The sequence below is a fragment of the Stylophora pistillata genome, chromosome 10 (assembly GCF_964205215.1).
Source record: "Stylophora pistillata chromosome 10, jaStyPist1.2, whole genome shotgun sequence".
Taxonomy (NCBI): domain Eukaryota; kingdom Metazoa; phylum Cnidaria; class Anthozoa; order Scleractinia; family Pocilloporidae; genus Stylophora; species Stylophora pistillata.
The window spans coordinates 1,602,968-1,629,685 of record NC_142528.1 but is presented as its reverse complement, the minus strand read 5'-3'; the positions used below and the strand labels follow the sequence as shown (position 1 = coordinate 1,629,685).

Genomic DNA, 26,718 nt, shown 5'->3' with positions numbered 1-26,718 from the left:
ATAACCTAATTGGAAAGTAGACAAAGGAACATTCCTTTCAAGATTATTTCATCGTAGTCAATCGCAATCGACGCATTATAAAACAAAACATAAAAACATAATATTGTGCTTGAGGACTCTTCAAAAGTTTGTTTTCCTTCTGAAGATCTCCTTTCTAACATTTTGACCGGCTAAGACGGTTGAAAAGAAATGTTTCAATTTTGCACACGGGCGTACAGAAGTTTGTGTGCAGAAGGGTGATAATTTAACCTAAACACCCTTCAAACAAAGACTGAAAGTCACTTGGGATATCTTGGAATTACTTTATTCCAGAATTGAGAAAAAGGAGCTCTTACTTTATCAATTTTCGACTTAATTTTTGAATTTATGCTATGTGCAGTTTTTGGCCAAAAATAGGGTCGGAAAGTAATAATAAACTCGCCAAGTTAATTATTAACAGTCATTTAACTGACAACTGACAAATGGCCGAAATTTTAACTGACAACTGACATTTGTACCCCCCCAATCCAGACCCTCACACATGACTCAGGAGCCATTACGTTGGTTAATCTTTTGCTTCAGAGAAAGATCGCTAAGCGAGGAATCTTGTTGTTGTTTACAGAATCTATGGATCATCGTCAGGTTAAATTGAAAATCTTGTGAGCCCAGTCAAGTGTTTAATCCCTTTTATCATCTGAAAGAAAGCTATCGTTTCATTTAATGAGCAAGATTTGAGCAATCCTAGAGCATCAATATTATCTGTAAAGTGCATTAGAACCTGTAAGTAATTGCAATTTCACAGTCGAAAAAAACATAAATCAAAATGCATGGCTAGAAAAAAAATATCACTTAAAGAAAAAATCTAGTAGCTGGCAAATCACTTAAGCAAGGATAGATATAAGCTAATTATTTGTTATCCTTCTATTCGGAATTCAATATATTTGTGTTAACGGACGGAGCCCCAACTGCATGCAGCAGCTTTTGGAATAACATAATCGTTGCATTCGCAGGCATTACATCAAGCAGCGACTTTTCTAGCGAAAAGTTTTCTTGCTAAAATATTTTTACAAGTACAGTATAGACTGAACTTGTAAACAATGTGATATAAGATAAGTTGTTGACAGTCAAATTTACTGTATTTTGCGCATTTCTAAAGGCTGTGCGATTTATTGAAGGACAACATCCGAAGTCTTCCTGTAGACTAATGGCAAATGCGGGTTTTAAAGTCGAAGGTCATCTAAAAGTGAATCACAGAATAAAAAACGAGAGCACGTGATCAGGGCTGAGTTAATAAGTAACTATAGCAGATGCTTGTATTATTCTGCGATTGGACTGTATCCAATACCTCACTACACGCAACGTGTGAATTTCTCTAAAAATCATACGTGTAACGAAACCAGGACCCTCGCTTGTCTACCGTCCTCCATTGTAGAGATAATTCCATATTGTCATGATTAAGAGAATGATCAAATAGCATCTTAGGGCTACCAGTCTCGCGTTTAGTTCTAAACACCCACTAGTTGAAATTGAATGAACTTGAACTTAAATAAGTTCGTTTACTCGTAATTTAGAATCAGTCTTTTAAACATAAAGTTGTTTCGAAAAAATGATGATTATCTTACTTAATATCTTCTTAATAACCATTTTGACCTTTTTGAGTTCGCTCTTTGATTCCAAAGGATTCCGATAAATTATTTACTGGTGAACCTAGCTATTTCCGATATCCTGTTTGCAATACTCATCACACCAAGGATTGTCCTTAGCTTCAATATAACTCACCCGGTTGGAAATGCAGGCTCAGTTCTTTGCAAGTTGGTGACAGGTGGGAATCTGGCTTGGCTTCCTGGAACTACCTCAGTTGTTACTTTGGTGGCGATTGCTGTTGCGTGATATTATACTGTGCTTTATCCACTGGATCCAAATAAAAAACTAACCCTCCGTACGCTTGAGGTGAGTCAAAGCATTACCCGTCGACCTACCAAGTGAACGGGCTGACTACCTTCTCTCGCAGGCTATTCAGGATAAATTATGAAGGGTTATGTTCTACCAGCATGTTTGTCTGTTCTAATGTGCAATTTATGTTATACTTGATGAGCTTACAGTTGTTACTAAAAGTGAATCGAAATCAAGCGATATTTGCTTATTTAAAATCTTTTTCATTTGTGAACTCAAATGGGATTACATCTGGACTACGTACCTTAGTACACTGGGACTCACGGTCATTCCTTACACATTTACGTTCATATATACATTGGACTAGATCATTAATTATAACATAACCAAAGTAAAGCGCGCGCTCTGATTGGTCAATTCAGCGTCCCCCATTTGCCCATGGGTGTACCCTGCTGACGTGAGCAAATGCAAAGACTATTTTTCCGCGCGCGCTTGTATTTTCTGCTCACGTAAGATTTGTTAAATAAAAGGGAACTCTTTAGCTACAATGTATCAATGTCATGTTATAAAACAAATGGTAAACACCACAGCCCACATTATTGAGTTATGGCTGCACTTGGGAGGTTTGCTAAGTACTCAAGAAGCTAGAGTCGCTCTCGGCTATCGCCTCGAGCGACTCTTACGCTTCTTTCGTGCTTAGCAAACCTCCCAAGTGCAGCCATAACTCAATAGTGTACGCTGTGGTGTTTACCATTTGTTAAAAATTTCACAGAATGATACAAACAAGGGATACTTCATTTCTGCATTTGAAAGAAAACAAATTGATTCAAGGAGTAGAAGAGGTCGGAATTTGATTCTATTCTATGAGTATTCATGACCGCTGTGGAGATGTAAATTAAATAAATCAGTGAATAAAAACAACTGGGATGAAAGTATTCCCTTTGAAATTAAGGATTGAAATACTTCCAATCCTCCTTTTAGGTGATCATCCTTAGTTCCTGGGTGTTCTCAGTAATTTTCAACCTACCAAAATATTTTGCCCGTACCTTTGATGACAAGAAAAAACACTGTGTGCAAACCTGGGCTAAAGAGTGGATGATCACAGCTTATTGCTTATCCTGGTTGGTCCTGGTCGTGGTTGCTGTTGGCATAATGATTTTGTTATACTCTAAAGTAGTGTACACACTATGGTACAAAGCTGATGATGGCAACCATCTAAACTATCAACAACGAGTGAGCTCCTAATTACCGCAAGTTATATTTGGAATAGTCAAACCAATAAGCTTAGCTTAGGCCTTTTTTATCATCATAAGATGGTTGTCAAGGAAAACAGAATTAGCTGAGTTTTCATAATTCGGCACAAACGCTCGAAGAACCTGAATGACAAGCCTATTGATACAATTATCGTCCTTGCAATTAACAGGAAAAAAAAAACCAAATTGGCTGATCAGGATTAAGGCGGCTATTGACAGTTGTACAGGAAAGCTTCTCAGCTGAAATTTTTCTCAGACTATTCACAGAGTGTGTTGAAGGTGAGGAAACGCATCACGTTGATGGTCATAACAGTCAGTGTCATATTTGCAGTTTGTTGGGGAGCAGAGTCAGTAGAATACGTCTTACGATTTCTCACGAGTCTGAAAATCAGCTTCGTCCACATAGCCACCGTTGACATGATGGTGTTGGTTCATTTCAGCTGTGAACCCCTTTGTTTATTCCCTCCTAAACCATCAGTTCAGAAAGAGGATCAAGGCAGTGATGCGTTGCACGAGTCTTGTGGTGATAGTCAAGCCTCGGAGCGGGACTGGCACTGATGAGGAAGGTTTTACTGACGAAAATAAAGGATTTTAAAAAGTACAGCGCAGACCAAAAAAAAGAAGTAGAACATACAGAAACTTCTTAAATGAGTTCTATTCAAACAGGTGAAACTTTCTGAGTTATCTTTTAAAATATGGGTAAAAATGGTTCGGTAATGTGGTAAAGTTTAAATTCTAGGAATGGTCATAAGTGGGTTATTATCGGTAAATAGAAAATAGATCAGCTGTATTTGCCAGCAGCAAAGGGGAAAGATTGTACAAAACTCAATAAAAACTTAACACGTGTCAAATTCGATAACACTTTATGGGACAGAGCCTCTTTTTGGTTAATCAGATCTTGAACTGTTCCCTTTTGTAATTGAAGGGGTTGTAATTGTAATTGTAACTGATCATTCTCCGGTGGTACCAAAAACTTATGAATAATCAGGTCAAGGCGAAGATAAAACGGATGTTGATCGGTGATAATCCCACAATGCCACGGATTCATGCCACTGAAAACCCCAGATTATTCAACTTAGCAACCAACCAACAACATCGACACCCATATTATCAATCTATTAAAATGTTTCTTTGAATGAAAATGGCGTCATGCCAAAAAGGATAAAAGTCAGAGCTCCACTGATCCATATTTAGCACAGCATTCGATCTGGCAATTCTTGGTTTTGTAGGCTACTTTCCCTCTTGTTCCCTCGAATCCCAGTTTAATTTCAAAGCAGCACGAGATAATGTAATTTAGGTGTAGATTAATAAAGAAGACTAAGACTACCATGTCCTAAAAACATATTATACGCCATAGTGATTCGTTAAATTTCTTAACTCTGATGCCGGAGGAATATCTCTTATCAAAGGGTCATCTCCGAGGGAAAGATCTTTGACTATTTGAATGCTGGACGGCTGATTATATTCAACACCATTTTGTCAACACGACAAGGGAGTGATTTGAGAACGTGTACTACACGTGTACCACCCGGTTTACAATCCGCTGACCTACTTTCATGGCCATTCAATGACCAACTGAGTCATACACGAGTCTTAGGCGTGGCCATAATAATACTTTTAACCAAACAGTACAATGTTGAGAAGGTTGAGAGGGTAGGTTAGGAGAAGGGATTGAGCGATGAAAAAATCAACAAAGATAAACTGTGATGGTGAGATCGACAAATAAATGTCAAGATTCTCACATTTCCGGTGATATATATTTCCATGTTCTTCCCAAATAAACTTTGCTCTCGATTAATGTGGTTTCACAAAGAAAGACAAACTGACAACAAAAAGCCAATACTGACAACCAGAAATAAATTTATTGACATTCCTAAAATGAATGTGGAATTCAGGGGAACTGATTGTATTTTTCTCTAACTCATACAAACAACTTTTTTTTAACCATTAATGCATTCGCTGGCAAAGAAAGGTTTTAAGAATTTCTACTTGTTACTATGCACAAATGTTCTCAACTACATGAAAATTACAGTGTTCTCCTCCACTGATTACAAAGAATGAAAATTTAAGAAATAAATAAAGTTTTGCGTAAACTTGAACGCGCCATCACCTTGGCACAAATAACCGCTCTTGCACCTTGAGTTGTGGGAGAAGGAACCAGGGGCCCGTCTCGCGAAAGACCCAGTAACTAACGGGCTCGATGGCATATTTTAAAATCGGGAATTAAAGAATAGAGAAACAACTTCTCTGATATCCTCACCAGTCCATTTCGCTTCTTTAGCTGCTAGTTTTATTGTATAATACTCAAACCATTTGAAACCCCTGCCTCGAATGAAAATAGAACAGCCTAACGGGCTTGTAAAGAAACTTCTCTGTACTGCCGCGTACACTTCACTGGATAAATGTGATAATCACTCTACCATGTCCATCGCTATTATAACAACATTCATTTTGCTGACTTGTTCCATTATTAAAAGATCCCCCCCCTCCCCCACAGGAAAACTTTTCATCAGCTGCTCCACCATTTCCCCCAGAATAACCTCCACCGCCGCCAGCTCCATTGTTGCGTCCGCGTAAACCACCGCCACCTCCGAACCCACCCTGGGCACGTCCTCCTACTCCCCCTTGAAGATATCCTTGACCTCCTTCACCATTTACGCCCGTAGAATGATCTTGTCCCTTATTATAGAAGCCACCACCACCTCCACCTACAAAACCAAAACATGATAAGTAGCTCTCTTATAAAAAGCAACATTTTCATTATAAACTAAAAAATAATTACACAAAATCATTGAATATTGTACCCATGCAAGCGCTTATGAGGAATAGTCAGTGTTAAAATTTTGCATTTCACAATTTTTTAAAACTAAACTAGTGGGCAACACTCTGAGAACAGTAGTTGTAAAACTTCTTTATTCTTCGACGCGTTTCGTCTAACTGTCGTAGACTTCCTCAGGGAGTTTTACAAGTTAACACTAAACGCCTGTTTTTATAAGCCATAGTTAGCAACTATTACGTGGGCCAATGACCATAAAGGCTTGGCCGGACTTACGAACAGGAAAAGGCGAAGTTGTCAAAAATTGGAAATCTTTTTAGGTGACGTGAGAAAAAATATTTTGGGAGCCACAGTTTTAGCTAGTTGAGTGCTACGAGCTTAATTTTAAAAAGTTGTTCTATTTAATCCAAAATCGCTATTAGCTAATATGAAGGTCTCGCCAGTTGTTCTATTACTATCTCATACACGAGGAATTGAAATAACGCGATGATAGTGCATATTGATGGATCGGTGGTGAGCAGTAAATAAGTTGAGTAGGATTTTTAGAGAATGAACGAACGAAACTCAGTTGAACTTTAGATATTTATAGAGGTGCCACTACAGATGTTGTTAACTAGAAAAGAAAAAAAAATCAAAATTTAGGTTTAATAATTCCAATAGAGATCTGATTAATTTTATTGTCGTCTTACTGTCCCAATGAATTAAACATACTAATGGATTTTTCTTCTTTCTCCGCTTACCTGATTTTTTACCAATGGTATTTCCTCCACTTCCACTGCTTCCTCCTGTCCCCAGTGGCAAGTTGTATCCTGCATTCCCTGTTGTATTAATGGACGCATCACATCCTGGATGTTGTTCTGACATTTTTCTAATCCCCCCTCCACCTCCAGCTATGATCAAAGGCGTGTTGCTTCCTCTCACCACAAATGTACCTCCACCACCTCCGGCAGTTTTTGGGTTGGTATTCCCTCTTCTCCCTTTTTGACCAACAAGTACAAAGATAATCTCATCTTTAGTCAAATTAAAGTTTCCAATCATCCTTGCCCCTCTTCCTCCGTTGTTGATGTCACTGTCCTCACCGTACCCCCCTGAGGCTCCCACTGCTTCCATTCTGTATTCCCCAGTGCGTGGCACAGTCCATTGTTGAATACCGTTGGACACCGTAACTTGTCCGTTATGATCCTGACCTGTGTAGTTACTACCGATTGAGTCTGGACCCTGAGATCCACTCTTACCCAGGTTTGTAAACACAGCTGTAAATTCTATATAATAGACATGAGATAAAATGAAAATTAAGATGTTAGTTAGAAATTTTTCAAATTTTCTTCGTCACTTCAGAGTTGCCTTTACAATGGAAATGTTCTTATAGTAACGTAAATTATTGGATCACACTGGAACGGAAACGTCAGTCACTTGGAGTGTTCGAATTTTGTCGTACTGTGCTATTTTCTAAAGCTTGCTCACCATTGTATTTTTAGAAAGTAGAAACCTTTGATAGTCGGGTATTGACTGACTTCACTGCATTTGAGGATTACATTCGACAATAAGATATCTGAAACAAAATTGTGTTTTTGAACAGACATGTTACTTTCATAAACTGTAGAACTGAGCTGTCACTGAATTTTGTAGTTGGGAGATCTAAAACTCCCAGGAGAGGACGAAGATTCTTTCCCATTCCCATAAATTGAGTCGTTTCTCTCGTCAATTTATTCAAGATTGTTGTTCGGCGATCACAGGTGACGGTGAAAGGAAGAGAGTGAAGAATAAAGGAATTCCTTATGACCAAAGCTGATAAGTCAATTGAGTAATGCCCTGCAGAGCAATTTTCAAATGACTGGAAGTGTTATCCGGGATTTCATTGGCGTTGCCTTACTTCGCCCTGTTATTGGTCCACAAAACTCGCGCCATTGAGATGACACAGCGAATAATATCCGAACGCTTGTGTTTGAACTGGAAATGAAAGATCATCTAGTATAAATTGATCTTTTCAAGAGCTACCACTCGAGCGATATTGTCGTGCAGGCCTTACCTTGTACACAGCCATACAGTTCAACTCCCATTGATATCCAGTTCTGCCACTCTACTGGTTTAAAACGAATGTAACGCGCAGTGATTGGTGGGTTAAGGTCGTGATAGACTACGGTATTCTGATCTGTGTTTCCATGAAAAACCTTTCAATCAACAACACAAAACATAACAGCCTTTCAATTAAATCTTTAATAAAGGCTATATAATGAATATCAGGTATTACGATGTAAAAACAGACCTCTCACTTATTCATGTACTATTCATCTAGGCGTTCCCCTCGGGGGCCTCGATGTTTTATATCATTTGCGGTGCATATTGCAAAGACTCTGATAATGAAGATCAAAAAAAATTATTTTCCTGCTTATATTGAAAGGAAATCACGCGATACACGATAAATCAATTCTACCTTCGTAATGTTTTGTCCTGGGACTGTATAACTGTAGAACCTTCCTGTATTGTTGCCGTACTGCAGATTGTACTTCGTAACCCACTCCCTCTGGTGTCCATTACTACCTTGTGTTGCCACACGTATCACTTTTGTGTGCAGAACAACCAGATCAGCTTGGAGCCATTGATCCGTATCATTGCTTGCAGCTGCCCAAGATTCCGCTTTGTTAGGATGCACGAAGTAAAGTCTACCCTGGGCGGCAGAATGATTAGAATCTCTCTCTGAGGAGGCGCTTAACTGTCCATCAGAGATTTCACCGCTTTGCATACCGAGAAATCTTCCACATTCTGTTTTGGAAAGGTTTATAGACGATTTACAAAGCAGCTATAGGATAACCCAATAATTAATTAAGTGTGGTTTATATTAAGCTAAAACTGTCTTTAACATAATTCCAGAAACTTTCAACGAAATGAAAAACCTTAAAGAACTCCTATGATCAGATCAACTGTGGCGCGGAGTCCTTTACTGTCTCAAACTTATTAGAGCAAAACTGCATATAGTTTCGTTCGAGGGAAATTTAGAAGCAATTTCTGGGACGCACCCGATAGTCATCGTCTTTGTTAACCACTTACGTTTTTTATGTTTTTGGTACGGCTGATTCAACTTTTAACTTTCAATTTTCTTCACCTAGTTTTTCTTGACAACGGGATCTTTTATTCGACACAATACAAAACAGAATCGATTGCCCAGTTTACGCAATTAACCGGCTTGATACAATGCGTATCAGCATTGGAAGACAGCCGTCTTCCTTACCTTTCACACATCCATACAGTTCCACTCTCATTGATATGTTATGGTTCCACTTCAGTGGTAGGAAACGTATGTACCTTGCTGTGATTGGTGGGTTTAGGTCGTGATTAACAACACTGTTCTTGTCTGTGTTCCCACTAAACTTCTACATCAAGATAAATATCAAATAAAAGCTGCTCGTTTTGTTTTAAAATGTACGTTACGTGCTTGCGTTGTATACATGAGAACTTGTTAACTACTATCTATAAAATAACATACTGCAATGATTTCACGAGTAAACCGATTCGATTTGACTCGTGAAATTCATCCATACCACGCTAAGGTAAAATTAAGACGAACTTTTTCTACAAATATCAATCTGAGATTAATCAAAAACTAGATAGATGAGAGTTATGAAATAGTTTGGATATATCAACAAAGTTGAAATGGCAAATTGCCCACCGTAACGATTACAAAAGCTGACGTTTCGAGCGTTAGCCCTTCGTCGGAGCAAATTGAGGGATTGTGGGTTGTGTGTGCTTTTAAAGGCAGCAAATGGAGCTACGTTATTGGTGGGAACATGGCAACGAGAAAAACAAGAATAAATTAGTGGAATGAAAAGCGTTCGTTGATCCCTGTGGGATTTAGACTGCCGGTTTGAAAGATGATCTTCCAAACCGGCAGTCTAAATCCCACAGGGATCAATGAACGCTTTTCATTCCACTAATTTATTCTTGTTTTTCTCGTTCCCATGTTCCCACCAATAACGTTGCTCCATTTTCTGCCTTTAAAAGCACACACAACCCACAATCCCTCTATTCGCTCCGACGAAGGGCTAACGCTCGAAACGTCAGCTTTTGTAATCGTTACGGTGGCCAATTTACCATTTCAACTTTGTTGATGATATATCCAAATTACTTCGTTACTCCCACCGACGCAGCCCCAAACAGTTTCTTTCGAAACTATCAGCCTTTATTCAGATGAGAGTTATACCTGGGCAAAGAAAGTGGTAAAAAGTATGAAGCTATACGAACGTTTAATACATCGTAACAAATCGAGCAATGAAGCTCTGACTGCAAGGTGCTTATCCCAACAAAAAGTAAAGCTTGTCCTAACCAACTACTCAAAGAACACATTGGAAAGTTCAAGTTAAGTTAAGTTATAATTTTGAATTTGCGGCGTACAATAAGCAGCCGTCACGTTTCAAAATATTCTTCTGCCTCGGATCTGTTTTACCTTAACTGGGGTTTGTCCTTGTTCCCTGTAGTACTGAAATCTCACTCCATAGTTGCTGTATTGTAGCTTGTACTTCTCCACCCAGTAACTGTTCTGATGGGATCCTTGTGTTGCTACTCGTGTTACTTTAGTGTGTTGAGCTGTGAGATCGAGCTGGAGCCACTGATTTGAATCAGTCCAATCAGCTATCCAAGTCTTCTTAGTGTCATGTAATCTTGTGTTTTTTAGGGTCTTCTGTATCCAGGATGAGACACTTATCTGCCTTTGTTTGATTGCACCACTTTCCATACCAAGTGTTTCTTGACAACCCAAATCTATTTCAAAACAAAAGGAAACTTTAAACTACCGAGTTAAAATATCAAAGTGTTGCAACTACTTATTATGCTGCTCCCGGTTAGCTCAATTGGCTAGAGCGCCGGATTATGTTGTGCGGGAGGTTGAGGGTTCGAGCCCCGGCCGGACCAATACTCATGGTCTTAAAATAAGCGAGGAGAATTTGCTACCTTTCTATAATCAAGAAATGGATATATATTCTAATCTTCTCGGATAAGGACGAACAAACCGTAGGCCACGTCTCCTGCAGAGGTAGGAGGCGTTAATTTCCCACGCACGAGATTACTGTGTGGTGGATGAGCTCCCCTGGGTGGGATGGGTGGGTGTTGGCCCTCAAAAGCCCCAATGGGGAGTGGTCAATTAACCTATGTATGTATGTATGTATGTATGTACATGCCATTAGTAGATATTTTCCAATTTACGTAGTCTGAGTAAAATTTTGGCTTCTGCCTCTATCGGGCGCCAGTTGTTCGAAGGTTAGATAGCACTATCCAGTGGATAAATCCCTATCCTGTAAATTGCGCAGTATGTTTTGTTATCGCTTATCCGCTGGATAGCGATTTATCCGTTAGATAGCGTTATCCGCGCGTCCTTCATACAACTGAGCCCAGGTATATTTTATTGGTCAGAAAAGATCTCCTTAATACTGTTAACGTGTCTGTGAGGGAATATTATTGTGAAGAGCTGGTGTATAATCTACCATTTAAGAGATCAAGAGCATCAGAGCTCTTTTCTCGTCTTATTAAGCATTTTCTCATGTAAAACTCTGAAAACCCTACAATATAGGAAAACCTCGTTTTAATTATCTTTCTTCTGCCAAGCAGGGGATGGCCCATTTCTGAATTACCTTAAGCCTCTTTTGCGAAGCGATTTTTGGTGCTCATCCATTCATATGATGATAAGTTTCATTTATGTGCAAATTAAACTTATTTTCACAAGAATGGTTGAGCACCAGGCCTCGTTTTGAGAAAGAGGCCAAAGGTAATTCGCAAATGGCCTATTGATTGTTGACGTCCATACTTAGATCACATGGGGTGGAGTTTTGACATGAATTACCTCTGTTTCGAACTGAGTCGATACGAACCCTAAGGGAGCTAACTTTTACAGCAATGTTATAATGTCGTTCGCTCGCGATAAACAACAGCTATCAATTGAAATGTGTTGCTAAAACGTGGCTACTTGCTCGTAGGTCAGAACATTTCTAACACAGTCAACGAACCTAACTAGGAAAATGCTTGATCATTCGTGACGGTTAAGATCTTTCAAGAAATTTCCAATTACATCTCACGTAAAAACCTTACTTTAGGGAATTATAGAAGGTAATTCTTGCTGATACTGATTATATAGTCAGCTCATTATGGAGATCTTGATCCCCTGGGCATGCGTATCAAGACTTTATCAGGAGAGGTGTATCATCTTCAAGAATATATCAATATTTTGCAATATACCAGTTTGTGGTCGTTACCGGCGATGCTGAGCCCTGAGAGAAAAAGCTGCTCTATAACAGATATCCATAACAGACTGCTAATCCGGTTTTTAAAGATTGTCATTTTAATATATAAACCATTAAATGCCCATCCTCAAATGTTGAAGTGGACTACTAGATTCTCGTTCTACATAGTTACCTCTGATGGTATAAACCTGAAGAGCGTCCTTCCCACTCGAACCACACTTATTAGATCGCTTAAATGTTTTGATTTTCCGCGGCGCAGTAGCAGTTGCTTTACAGGTGTCATCATCGTCAAGTGCAAACATCCTGTAACCTTCCCTAATTGCTGCCACTGCGCATTTTGAAATGAAGCTCTCAAGCTGCGGAGAGTGACTTCTATTAAAGATGGAATCATTCCCCCACAATACACGAAACAAACGATACTTATCATCCAATTTGTAGCATCCAATACTTTTATGTCCTGAAAGAGTAAACAGCAGGCAGAACCGTTTAATGTCATAGCTATAATTAGTCTACATACCAAACATGTCAAGTGTGGGTATCGACATCGGCAGAAGGGAAAAACCTCCAAGCGATATTTTAGATTGGCAAATTTTTAGTAATCGATCAGCAAATGCAAGGGGGAGACGCATGAACCTTTCACAGCCAAAAGAATTTCGGCTGAAGTCGTCTCTTAACATCTCCAGAGTTAAATGCTGGTTTCATTTCAAAAAACTAAAAGTTCATTTAGACATTTTCGGGTAAGCAATCTTTCTTGTTTTGCAGAAGAAAGTTCCCGCAGAGAAGAATTCTGCGGGTAAAAAAAAGAAAAATAACACTACTTTTCAATGCAAAAACAAAGCGCCAGTTGGTAACAAGCCTAGAGGAGTAGGGTTTTTGATAGACTTGCTCACAAGTCGCGCTTTTGAGCGCGAAGCGCGAGCGAGCCGAGGCGAGCGAAAGCGCGGGTCCTACCACACCAGAACATAAAACTAAGCGAACAACTTTGAGAAAGTCTAGGTTTTTGACGGATTTTTTTTGTTGTGTCAGTTCCTTTGGGTTACATAAAACTCCGCTCGCAAAGATTTTGTAGGATTCAGGAAAAGGTCTACATGTGCAATGAATAAAGTATGCCAAAAGTTGTTCTCAACAGAAGTTGTGATCGCCTAGAACCGCAAAAGGTTGTTCTCAGAAAACACAGAAAAATCGTTGGTCCACAAAATTGTCATGCTGCGTATTATTTTCAACATAGCAAAACATTGTGTTTCACCATCACTCAAGCAGAAGTCTCCGATTTACCATCAAAAAAGGAAATAGACATCGCGGAGCCACAGTAGAAAAAGGGTGGACAATCCGCATATAAATTCAAGCAAATTTGATTGAAATAAGCCAGTCACTATATGCACAGAGTTCTTTTAAAAAGAGAAATATTTGCGTGAACAATGAATTCCTTATTAGAGTATGAGGTTATACGGAAATATCTGCGGAGCTGTTGAGGGTGATTTAATCCAAATCATGAGGCATGATTTATAATTCCAGTCTTGCGGGGCATTTCGTCGAAGGTATCAATGCTATACTACCGGGTAGATTAGCATGGATAACTTGCCATAAAATCTTACCCTTAATGTAATAGACATGATTGACTTGTTTCCCTCCTTTACCACCAGACGGGCATTTATCATATCCATGCTTTTGGAACGTCCTTATAGCCAAAGCACTGGCTTGGCATCGTCCACCATCTTGAACTGCAAAGATATGAAATCCTCGCTTCTCGGCAGCACGAAAACATTTGTCGATGGAATTATTCCTGGTCGAGTAGTTACCATCCAAGATATCACATTTTCCTTCCAACGTTTCTATGGCAGGACTGGTTGTATTGTCTCTAAAGCATCCAATTGACTCGTAACGAGGTGACGCTTTTAAATAAAGTTGCAAGGTTTTCGTCAAAACTTGGATGATACGGTCACTATTCTCGGTCTATGATTTTCTTCTGCCATATGTGGGCTCATTCCCTCAGGTATTTTTTTAATCATCAAACCCTTCAGCCCCTAAGAATGACTAGCATTTAATTTCTCCTTAGAGTAGTATCGTTCTGGTCACGATTACAAATTTTTTAATATAAAAGCCACAAGAATGTATATTTTTATTCCTTCTTTCCACGCACCCTCAGGACATGGAACAAACTTCCGAAAGATATTGCTGAAAGCATCTCTTTAGAGACTTTTAAAACTAAGATTTCCAAGTATTTTAACGAGAAACTTTAAACTGGTAAATATTATTTCTATTCTTGCTATTTTATACTTTTTGTATTTTTAACGCTGGTGTGATGTCTAACGACTTTACCGACGTATTTTAATGTAGATATGTAGATCGTCGCTAAATCAAACAATTTATGAGAATTAAGGAAGTGATCATCAACTTAAGAATCCTTTGATTGTCAAACAAATTCTCCTTGTCTGTGTAATTGGAAATATATAGAGAATAGTATGGAAAAGATACATATTCATCCTCAGGTGCAAACGGTTAATTACAATCTCGTTCTGTAGTGAAATCGGAATTGTGATTATCCCGGCTATCTTTGAATCTGATTTAAACACTCAAAGTCGTCACTGCATAGATATCTTATAGTCTTAGAAATTAAAGATATGAGATGGAGAAATTTCACACCTGGTAAGAGAGAAGATGAATGAAGTAATAAAAAGAGCTGCGAGAGCCTGAAGAAAACCAAAGGGAACTGAGAATTTGACGAGCGTTTTCCATAGTATTTAGAACGACTTCCAAACATGCATTTGTTGAAAAAGGAATGTATCACATGCCTTTCTGATCTGGAATGTTAAATTTAGTGGCTTTTAGAAATTTGACTCGCTCAAATTCTTGAAGTACATTTAGCTCTGATTCTCCTCCGTCTCTCGAGGCGAGAGTGCGATTAAAAGCGTCACCCAAGTTAATTTCATTAAATTTTCTCTAAATAGTCCTATCTCCAATTTTTTACTTTATTTTCTTAAATAATACTCTCGAGTTTTAATGTATTCGTTATGTAACTTTGCTAGGAAACGAGGCTAGTCTCGCCCCAGGGCTTGGGGGAAGCAGAGCGGGAAAATCAGGTCGGCCATCTTGTGTTGTTATAGTGTCGCCTCCGCTAATTGTATCAAAGGAGGTTTATTAAACGTTACACTGGTGGCAGCGGTGGGATCCCGGACGAAATGGCTTCGAGGGAAATGCTGGAGGATGTTTTCGAGCGGTTAACCGAGCAGTTGAAGCTGGCAAACGCAACTTTGCGATCGACAAACGAGGAGTTTCGACAAACACAGGTGAGCCTTGAAGCGTTGGAGAGAGAACACAAACGAGTCGTCCAGCAGCTCGGCGAACTCAAGGAAAGGGAGTCCACACTAATCAGTGAGAGGGAAGAAGCGAGGGAATCGGCGAACAAAGCGTTGGAGAAGGTGTCGGAGATGGAAAGCAAGCACTTGCTTTTTAAGAGACAGTCGGCGAAATCGACTGTAGTGAAGCCCGAAAAATTCTCGGGTAGTGGAAACGACACAGACTTCCAGGCGTTTTTGGATCAGTTTGAAGTCTGTACGAGGATGAACGATTGGAGTGAAGAAGAAAAAGCAAATCAACTGGTTTTGTGCATGAAGCAGAAAGCACGCGTGGTCATGTCCCAACTGCCGTTGGACGACATGAACTCCTACCAGCGCATGATCAATGCCCTACGCGAAAAAATCGGAACGCGTCAGGCCCTCGAAGCCGCCAAAGCTACGCTCAAGGCTCGACCAAGAAAGGTAGGAGAAACCTTGTTGGATTTGAGCATTAATATTAAACACCTTTGTGGAGAGGCTTACCGACCTTGAGCCCAGCTAGTTTAGAGCAAGCTTGTATTGATCATTTCACTGATGCACTTGGGGCCTCACTTGCAAAAGATATGATTCACTCTAAGCCCTCGACATTAGATAAAGCCCTTTCAGAAGCTCTGAAGCTTGAAGCGTTGGAACTCAGAGCTATTAGAATGAGAGAGAGAGAGAGTTGTGAACGATGTGTCAACCAATGGGGGAGAAGTTCGTGAGGTGCTAAACTTACCCCTACCAGGCTGGGCCCCCGAGCTTTCAACCATGATTGCATCAGCTACAGCAAAAGCAGCAACTGAAGCGGTGGTTAATGCAATCCCTTCAAGGAGTGTGAGAGGAAACTACGCTCCTCCTCGACTCAGACAACCCAATGGCAGGGGTAGGGGATGTTGGTCATGTGGGTCTATGTATCATTTCCAGAGGAACTGCCCACAGGGAAACTTCCGCAGGGCGGGGAACAGATCGTAACCGTGAGTCGTTCTCCGCCCGGAGACCAAGTACCAGTGATATGCATTAGCTCCATCTAACCTAATGTGTTCTTGCTCGACTGCAAGATCAAAGGGGTCCTTGTGAGTGCAGTGGTGGATTGTGGTAGCCCGATCTGCATTTTGAATAAGGAAGTGTTCAAACATATCAGCTTAAGTGACACCCTGGAGAAGGTCACATCCAAGATTGTGGGTGCTGAGGGCTCACAACTCAGTATCCTGGGAACTGTAGAGCTAGACACCACTCTCGAGGGGATAAGAGCTAAGCAGCTGTTTTATGTTTGCGACAATCTGATGCAGAATGCCCTACTTGGGATGGACTTTTTACAAACCAATGGGTGCGTTGTTGACTTTAGGAGGGGAACCCTTCACGCTGGAAACGCCCAGATAAAACTGAGTGGCGAATCTCTTTGGGAGGTGCACAGGGTGTCACTGGTAGAAACTGTTACCATACAACCAGATCAGAAGGTTCTTCCTGTTTTCCAAGTCAAAGGGGTGAATTTGGAAGGAATTCACGGGATTCTAGAATTCCTGGACAGGTTCTTTGAACGGTTCCCGATTGCGGTGCCCAGTTCTCTATCCTCGTTTAATAATGGAGAGAAAATAAGAACAAGAGAAGCAAGAGCATAGAAATTCAGTTGTGTTATTTCTGCTTTTAATGGAGAGAAAATGAGATGACATGTTACCAGTGCAGTTAGTTCCATTTCCTTGAAATCCATCTTTACACGTGCAGTTGTAAGATCCCAGTGTATTATTACACTCAGCATTCACATCACAGTCATGCGTTTTGTCAGCACACTCATCTATGTCTAGAACAAGAGAAGCAAGAGCATTCAAATTCACTTGTGTTATTTCTTCTTCTGATGGAGAGAAAATGAGATGACATTTTACCTGTGCAGTTAGTTCCATTTCCTTGAAATCCATTTTTACACGTGCAGTTGTAAGATCCCTGAGTATTGTCACACTCAGTATTTATATCACATCCGTTTGTTCCATTCAAACACTCATGTGTGTCTGAGACAACAAAATGACTATCACTTGTATACTAAGGTTTTTTTTAATTGTGCTGGCTGAAGTGTGTTGTTTTTCATGCTTAGAATACTTACCAGTACAGTTTATATTATTTCGATAGTATCCTTCCTTACATCTGCACCTGTACGATCCGATTATGTCATTGCATGTCGCATTACCTCCACAGCCATGTTTACCAGTCAAACACTCGTCTATATCTGGAAGAAGAAAGTGATGAACATCATACATAGTTGGCTCCTTTTAGAAGATTTAAAAAGCTTTTCATTACGTTATATCTTTTCTTAATAATGGGGTCATGTCTGAATTTTGGCGTAACAATTCGTACCCAGTTTCATTGAAAGTTACTTCAATAAAAAGAAACTGAGAAACTACAAGTGGCCTAGATATTGACAGGAGACACAAGGAAAAAATGTATCGAGAGCATGTGGGAATTAGGTCATGAACCCGCATCCAGTCGCCCTTTTCTTAATCAGATAGCTTATGCTATCCGTGATCATTTTCACCGTAAACCTTAAAAGACAAAAGCTCTCAGCTATGATATTCTGTGACTATTAAAACTGTTGAGGTTCTAGCGATTGTTTGACACTCATCCCTTTCAAATAAGTCTGCCCAATCACCGAAACGAATCTCAACTTGGGGGAGGAGAGTGTGGAACTCGTCACTTATATTCAATGTTTCTGCCCTAATAAAAGTATGAGATTCCTTACCCTCATCACAATCATGGCCTTCAAATCCAGATCCATCAACACACAAACACTGATAATCTCTGTCTGTAAACCCAGCTTGGCATGTTGCATTATTCTTGCAGGGATTTTTCGCGCAAGCATTCTTAAGGAGAAAAGGAAGAGAGAAACTTAAAATGGTATTTCGGCAGGCATGACAGGTTCCTCGCGTCTGTTCATTTATTCCCGTCGCAAGAAGGGAATTTTAAAGGAAAGGAGAGGTGGGTGAATCCTTTGGTCTCGTATCAAAGCTTTCCCGTGGTACGGAATTAGAATTGCCTAGTGGTTATTACCTTGTCATTATGTAACTTAACGTATTACTACGTGGAGTGGAGTAATATATAAATACAAATACAAATACAACTAAATACAAAGCTTTCCTGGACAAGGACGAGAGTATTACTTCTAGCTCTTAGAAGTAATCCTCACCTCAGCTCCGCGGTAAACATAACTTTTGTTTTTCACTAGGTCTCCATCGTGTTCAATGGTTGCATTATTCAGTTCACACTTGTGTTTTTCAGGCGCTTGCAATTGTTTTATCTTATGAAAGTTATAACTGACGCAGTTAGGTTCCAGGTAGTATTGTAGCATGCAGATATCCTCGTCAACCACGTCAACAGTTCGAACCGTGTGATTCTCGAGTCGGTAGTCAAGTTTGGGAAAACTGGTAAACTTCAAATTGCGGCAATTACCTAGAGAAAAATTGTGTTAAGTTAGGAAGCTGCAATGTGACAAGCACTTCTACTTAAATTGGGACTGTACAGCAGTGTTAGTGCTGTATGACTCGTTTGGTTTGGCTTTTGTTTGGCTTTTGGCCTTACGTTAAACACCAGTCGAGTTATTTTTATTTATATTACAATAATTTCATACTTATATTGCGCAAATTAACATGTGGATATGATCAAATACGCATCACAACACTTTTCGGGGGACTTTCGCCGCACTGCATCAGCAGTTTACAAACAACCGAAGCAAACTTATTTGAAGATGCCCCCTCCCCCCCAATTCCCAATAAACAAGCAAGACCACATCAAAGGAATTTCGTGAGTGGGTTCTTTAACGTCCCCTTCCTAACCAAATTAACTAATTAATAGATGCGGGAGACGGGATCTACGGTTCATTCGTCGTTATCCGAGAAGACCAGAATGTCCATCCATTTCTTGATATTATAGAAAGGCAGTTCTCCTCAGTTATTTTAAGACCTTGAGTGTTGGTCCGGCCGGGGCTCAAACCATCGACCTCGACCTCCCGCACAACAGTCCAGCGCTTTAACCAATTGAGCTAACCGGGAGGTGGTTTCTGAACGATCATACCAAATTTTAACTTCTTTTTGATGCGATCAGCCATTGTGATCGATCAACTTATCCACGCCGAAGTCTATAAACTACTCGTGTTGGTATGTAGAGTACATAACTTAATTATTTAATTATGTCAGACATGCTTGTTGGAGCCCCCACATTTTACGCGAATTTTATCATCTATGGTTGCTCATGGCCTTTTATTCAGGCATTAGTATCTTGCTATTGTGCCTAATGGTAACTGAGGCACAAATTTGATTGGAGAAAACAAGATTCTACGTTGTTTCAGGTGGCTTTTCGCCAAAGACCAGACCGATCAGTGTGGAAGCCGAAGCCACTCAACCGTCTGCTTTTGCATTTTTTAAAATGTCTTCTCGGTCGCGGGCTATTGTCTCGCATTCGGATAAATCGTCCATCGTGGAATATCCGCATGCATGCCTCACGCAAAGCTGTCTTGGAAGTCAAATCAAATTCCCTCGCGAACAGTTGTCGTTCTTGTTGTCGATCGACTGTCGTCATAGTTCGTCGCGCTACATTGATAACACAAAGACAAAGTACGGAAAGTCCAGGATTCCGTATTACTCTAATAGTACGGCGACTTGCCAGCTGTTAATGGATTGTGGCGACGTCCATCCACAACCGGGACCTACATTAACATCCACGAAACCAAAACCAAAATCATCTTCGATGCCAAAGTGTCCAGTTTGCGAGAAAACTGTACAGAGAAATCATAGACGCCTGGAATGTGAAAAATGCTTTGATTTAATTCATCTTCGTTGTGCTGGTGTAACAAGTTTTAACCATGTGAAGGCAAACTTTCCCGGAAAGTGGATCTGTTGTAACTGTGCGCTATCAATGCTGCCTTTGCATGGTCAATATGATCTAGACCAATCAGGCCCGTCTGAGGCCTGTTACGAAATGCAAGCTAATGATGTGATATTAGAGACATTGATCGATAAATTCAGCTCGCTGAAGTTGATGAACTTGAATACGCAAAGTATGCTTTCGACATTTAATGAATTCGCTTTGACAGTCAACAAATACCCCCTTGATATCTTAACTCTAAGTGAGACCTGGATGAAGAACAATAAGGATCTACTAGAATATGTCTCACTCCCTGGTTTCTCAAAGGAATTTCGGAATCGGGACAATGTCAAGGGCGGTGGGGTGGGCGCTTATATTCGAGACAATATCAAATACAAGCGACGAAAGGACATCGAGAACACCCAACCTGACATGGAACACCTCTGGCTGGAAATTCAAGGAAAGAACAAGCACAGTAAACTTTTGCTGGGGAGTTTTTATCGGTCAGAAGCCATGCACAGACCTTCGGCATGGCTGGAAAATTTCGAAGATCTCATCGTTTGCATTATTGCGCAGTGGGATGGTCTTCTCCTTCTTACAGGCGACGTGAGTTTCGACCTATTGGGCATACCGGACGCCCCAACGCGGCGATATATTTCCCTACTTGACACCCTTAATGTCAAGCAAATCATTGACAAACCTACAAGAACAACAAGAACATCACGAACCTTACTGGATCATATTATTATCAATGATCCATCTAAAATAACATCTCATGGTGTGATACCATGCAGTATTGTGAGTGACCACGATGGCCCCTTCGCGTGTGTAAACATCAGCGTAGCTCGTTATCAGCCAAGATATAAGTACATCAGAAACCTGAAGAACTTAAATGAGACAGCTTTTTTAGAGGATTTCTCAGCACTACAATTTTCGGTAATAACATCAACTGATGACCCTGACGATCAATTAGAGACTCTAAACACCTTGTTTAACGACTGCCTTGAAAGGCACGCATCCCTCAGAAGGTGCCGTGTGACACGTCCTCCCCCCCCCCCCGGGATGGATAACGAACAATACTTAACCTCCAGTCACAAAGAGACAAACTGAGGCGAGAAGCGCATCAGTCAAATTCAGAATCTTCTTGGTCTGCTTTCCGGGATGTGCGAAATAAAATAAAGAGCGCTATACGCAAAGCTCGTAAAGCTTTCATGGAAAAGGCTCTGCTGTCCAACAAGTCTAAGGAAGTCTGGCGCATGGTTCACCGCGTACTCCACCCCTGTCGACAGCCTTTAAGGTTCGACCCCGACAAGCTTAATCTTCATTTTGCTACGACCGCAAGGAGAACGCTTGATGTTGAATCGACCAACCAAGATGAACTCTTCAAATTGATGATCGCAAATCGTCACCCGTGCTCTCCGAATTTGGAGAGGCTCAATCCTTGGACCAATGTTGTTCAATCTCTACGTCGCGGATCTTCAAGATATTCTTCCACCTACAATCAAAAGTTTCTAATATGGCGACGATACAACATTATACTCTAGCTGTTCTACACCGCAGATCACATCTCAAGCGGAAAGCATGAATGCAACCCTGGCAGGCCTCGGCGCCTGGTTAAATGATTCAAATCTGGTCCTGAATTCTAAGAAAACCAAGGTCATTCTTATCTCAACTCCACAGATGGCTCATGTACATTCTCTCGGAAATCTGGAGTTGGGATTAGAAATCTCCGGTAAACCACTGGAACGTATTAATTTTACAAAACTCCTGGGAGTACACATTGACTCAAATCTTAAGTGGGAATTTCATATCAATTCTATTCTTAAATCTTGTTATGCGACTCTGAAAACCTTAAGAAAAATAAGGAACTTTACTAATTTTAAACTACGGAAATATTTGGTAGAAACATTAATTCTGTCTAAAATAAGCTACTGTGACATTGTTTTTTATCCACTACCAAAGTTCCTCTCAGCTAGACTACAAAGGCTCCAGCGGTTCGCTATGGCTAGTTTCATCACTTGTAAATATGTAAATAGTATATCTACCATTTTGGATCTTGGCTGGCTACCTATCCTGGAGCTAAGGGACTACTCGCTACTAAAGACTATTTTAAAGCACTATATTCTGATAACTGGCCCTCCCATTTAAATTTGCAAGTCGTAAAACCCGTTAGGCATCTCCGTTCCAGTGTTGCTCTAAGGCTTTATGTTACATTTGTACAAGGCACCTTTCAGCATTCAGCAGCCATGATTTTTAACGAATTACCAGCAAATATAAGGAATTGCACAGATTTTAAAGAATACCGCAGGCTCTGCAAAGCGTTCTTGAAGGCGCGCGCTTTGTCTTCCTTGTAAAGATATAGAAACAACCACCACCACCAACCAATATATTCTGCATATTTACTTTCATGTATAGTTTTTATTACAATTTAGTTAGACATTATAATTTAGTTCTAATATTAAATATTAGTATCGTAGGCCTTCACAGATGAAGAGCCACACCTTTATATGTGGATATACTGTGAATAAACCGTTATTACTATTGTTATTATTATTATTATTATTATTATTATTATTCATGTTTATCACGTACGTAATAACGGTCGTCTCGTCCGAGCTTGTTTAGTTCGTTAAAAAAGATTACGTTTTCGAGGAACTTATTGTTTGGTCTCAGCTCAAAACTCATTTCATGAAAAGCGATTGTTGTTGTGTAGCGTGACTTCAGATTTGAACTATACTGCGTATTATGCAGGTGCTGGTTTTTTATCTCTGAAAATGTAACAAAAGTTTACTTCCACAGTGTGGATCACCAGGAGGCAAAACGCTGAAATGTATGCTCGAGCATGCACATTGTAACTGGACAGAAGACATGTTATTTGGCACGTTTATCGATTATCCTATGATTTCCAGAATATTCTTGTTTAGTCCTTTAGGAAAGTTCTAGTAGTTCCGGCATGAGTAAGTGACGTCTATTTATCGAAACTCGAGTTGTTTACCGTTAATTCTGGAAAATTCTATGATTTAATATTACTAAAAGTAGTCGTGTTGTAAATCTGTAGAATCTTCTAGAAAGATTGTGGGGAACTATGTAAGAAGGTGCAGTAGGTTGTTTCGTTTAGAGGAAAAAGAAGAAGAAGAAGAGAAAAAGATAAAGGAAATGAAGGAGTTAGTGAAAACAATTAATTTCAAGGTTTATAACGAAACCAGTAACAGCGTAATTGAGTATACAGGAACAACAAATCCTGAAATGTCACATTTTGGTCGAGTGAAGTGGAAATACGATAAAAGGAAACATGCGACTACTTTTCAGAGTCCGATTTCGAAATAGCAATTGATGGCAAAACTTGAAAAACTATGCAGGAAAATAGAAAACCTTGTGCTGTAGTAGGAGTGTTCGAAAAGCTTCTTTTTCTTTAATTATTCTGGACATGCCATAGCGGTGAAGAGGGCATTTTCACATCATCCTCTTTAAAAGCGTGTTTTCGAAAATTTACGTTTTCGATGGACAGCTATATTATCCAGATTTGTGTTGATGGTAGGTTATACTGTAAGAATTAGTTTGCTTTTTCGGCCAAATTCACCACACTAAGTGAAAGTGCGGACTCAAAGTTAGCTGTTGAATTCGATTTAGCCTGAGGCCGCTAAATTTTCCTGTCAGTCAAAAGAGGATGTCTACATCAATTAATGATGAATCCTTTTCAAAAATCCATCCTCTGTAGTGAACACGTCCATGGTTTTCTATCACACAGAATCTTTTCCTGTATTCAAAAAATGCTATCTAACATCTTTATTTACATCAAAGTTAAATAACGTTTATATCGTTTTTGAGAACAGTGAGGAAAATTTACTGACATCGCTGTTCATAAATTTCCGATCTTATTTCGCAATACTGATGCAGCCGGACATTCATTTTTTTATGAAATAACTCAGATATTTACTATCGCTAGGTTTTCAAAACCCGTCCACAGTTCACAGTGAAAACTTTATTTCACGAAAAAAAGACTGCGCTACCGAGTTAAAGTTGCTTTGATACCACCACACAGTCTGAAAACGGTCTGTCTTGAGATTCGTGTCAAATCGTACAAAGCAATGTCGTGTTTGCCATCTTTGTTCTCGCGATTGAAGAACTTTTAAACCTGACTGCATTGTTTTAAAAATAAAAAATCTTAAGGAACTCCATGAATCGACGGCCAACAATCTCCGTTTTGATAAAACAGGACTGCATAAAAGTTTGTTTAAAAATTTTTTTTTCGTGAAACCAACTGTTAAGCTTGAAAAATTATTTTTAGGAAGTAACAACGAATGGTTATATTTAAGAAGGTAAGATTTGTCAAATAGCCGAGTTTTAGCACAAATAAAAAGTTAAGCCTAGCGGCCGTTTAAAAGCTCGGCTGCTTTTTCTTTTCTCTTCAATTTTTTCCACAAATGTTATTTTTAAGACTATGTTACATGGCTTGGAAAGTTTCACCTCTCTGTCAAGTTTTCATTTCATTCAGCCGAACCATTTTAGTTGAGTTCAATAAGTATTCCCATTTGTTTTAAAATTCGAAGATCTGCCAGTGGTCACTTATCCATCGTGTGGCATCGAAAAGTCGAGAACTTTTATGGACAGCATTGCAGAGACGTGTTTAATTATTCTGAGTTAAACTTTCCCTTTTGGCTGATCCAAAAACCATATTCCCTTAAAATTTTATTCTGAACTTCTTATGAAATGCGTAGGTTGTATATATTGTGCTTGTCCAGGACCAAAACTATTTACTTGAAATAACTTTAATGTCTTTAATACACCTTGAAGAAGCCTGTGTGAATATTTCAAGACTTAGTTATGCTAATAAGGATAATAAAAATGTAACATAATGACTTGGTAGACTTTTAGAAAGCACTCAGACATGAGTTAGGACATAACTGTAGGAAAATCTCACCTTGTCCTTCTGGTATTAAGGAAGCCAAAACGACAAGAATGAAGCAGTAGAATACAAAGAGCATGTTTCCTAGAAAATGCTCGCTGTACTTCCGGCGAATAATTACGGCGAGTTTTTCAACCTTATGCCGGAGAAATATCAGACAAATTGAGACAGCTGAAGTTTAATATGCGTTCAAATACACAACCTTCTCTGTTTAATTATGGGGTTGTCAGTGGTTGCCACAATTGAATAAGTTTCTCCGGGATGTAGTTGGTTGGTGAAATTCGATTATACTTAATGCATATTGATGGCCTTCAATTTGAATTTTAGGGAAAGTTGTCCTTTATGTGTTTTTCTATATTGGTTTAGTTATCTCTGTAGGGGTGCAATGTATGGCGATAAGTTCCTTGAAGACGTTTTAACAAATATTTCTACGCTCTCCTTATCTACCCAAACTTGACCGCAAAATAAAGACGACCAGACCATCAAACTTTCATACAAAATCCTGAAGTAACACAGAAATTCTTCAGACGGTAGAAACTTGTTTGAAAGCCTCATAGCCCATTCGGTTCTATATAGTTCCTGGGATATCCCGTATATCCCTGACAGCATTATTTTTGAAAATAAAACATCTCAAGGGACTCAACGAATCGACGGTGAACAATCTCCGTTTTAATCAAACAGGATTGCATAAAATTTTTTTAACAAAAATTTCTTGAAAACCAGCTGTTTACCTTGAGAAGCCCCGGCTCTTTAGGAAGTAACAGTGAATGGATTTATGTATATATGTATGTATGTATGTATGTATGTATGTATGTATGTATGTATGTATGTATGTGAAGTGAAATTGTGTTCCAAGCTTAGTTTCTTTTCTCCAGAGGCAAAGTTTCAATCCACAAAGTCCTCAGATTTTACCAACAGCCAAGTGTTAATACAAATAACACGTTTAAGCCCAAAGTTAAAAGCACTGGTGCTTTTCCTTTTCTCTATATCTTTTCTCTTCAGGTAGGGTTTGAAAATTAAAAATTTTTCACGAAACGTTAGTTCGCTTGTAGTGACGATACAAAGGACCTCCAGTGATAATTTCGCTATCACGTGGCATCGAGAATTTTAAAACGTGCATGGACAGCGTTGTAGAGACGTAATTAATCATTCTACAGTATACTCTCTTTTGGCTACTCCAAAAATCATGTTCCCCATATTTTTCATCTTGTTGCTCGCAAATAATTTGTTGTAAAATGAATTCGGCAAATGTTAAACGTACTGTAAAATTTGAATAAAGGCTGATAGTTTCGAAAGAAACTGTTTGGGGCTGCGTCGGTGGGGGTAACGAAATAATTTGGATATATCAACAAAGTTGAAATGGTAAATTGGCCATCTTAAGTGGCCAATTTACCGGTGGCCAATTTACCATTTCAACTTTGTAAAATTTGAAGGTTATTTCATACCATCCAAAGGAGAAAACTATTTGTCATGATTGGAGTAATTTGTTATACCTAGCAACACTGGAAGTTTGTGTGAATAT

General features: G+C 39.4%; 1 protein-coding gene and 1 pseudogene across 1 annotated transcript; one reads left to right on the top strand and one right to left on the bottom strand.

Moving 5' to 3' along the window:
- The window catches only part of LOC148721265 (QRFP-like peptide receptor), a 108,412-nt pseudogene that overhangs the window by 35,420 nt on the left and 46,274 nt on the right, over positions 1 to 26,718 (top strand).
- On the bottom strand, positions 4,969 to 25,275 carry LOC148721270 (uncharacterized). Its single transcript, XM_088736049.1, has 14 exons — positions 25,212 to 25,275; positions 18,618 to 18,880; positions 18,174 to 18,294; positions 17,326 to 17,448; positions 17,121 to 17,243; positions 14,772 to 14,818; positions 13,724 to 14,081; positions 12,301 to 12,585; positions 10,343 to 10,656; positions 9,131 to 9,272; positions 8,336 to 8,664; positions 7,931 to 8,072; positions 6,642 to 7,163; positions 4,969 to 5,833 (listed from the first exon to the last, which is right to left on the bottom strand). The coding sequence occupies exons 1-14, from the start codon at positions 25,273 to 25,275 to the stop codon at positions 5,517 to 5,519; spliced, it is 3,150 nt and encodes a 1,049-aa protein (XP_088592175.1). The 3' UTR covers positions 4,969 to 5,516.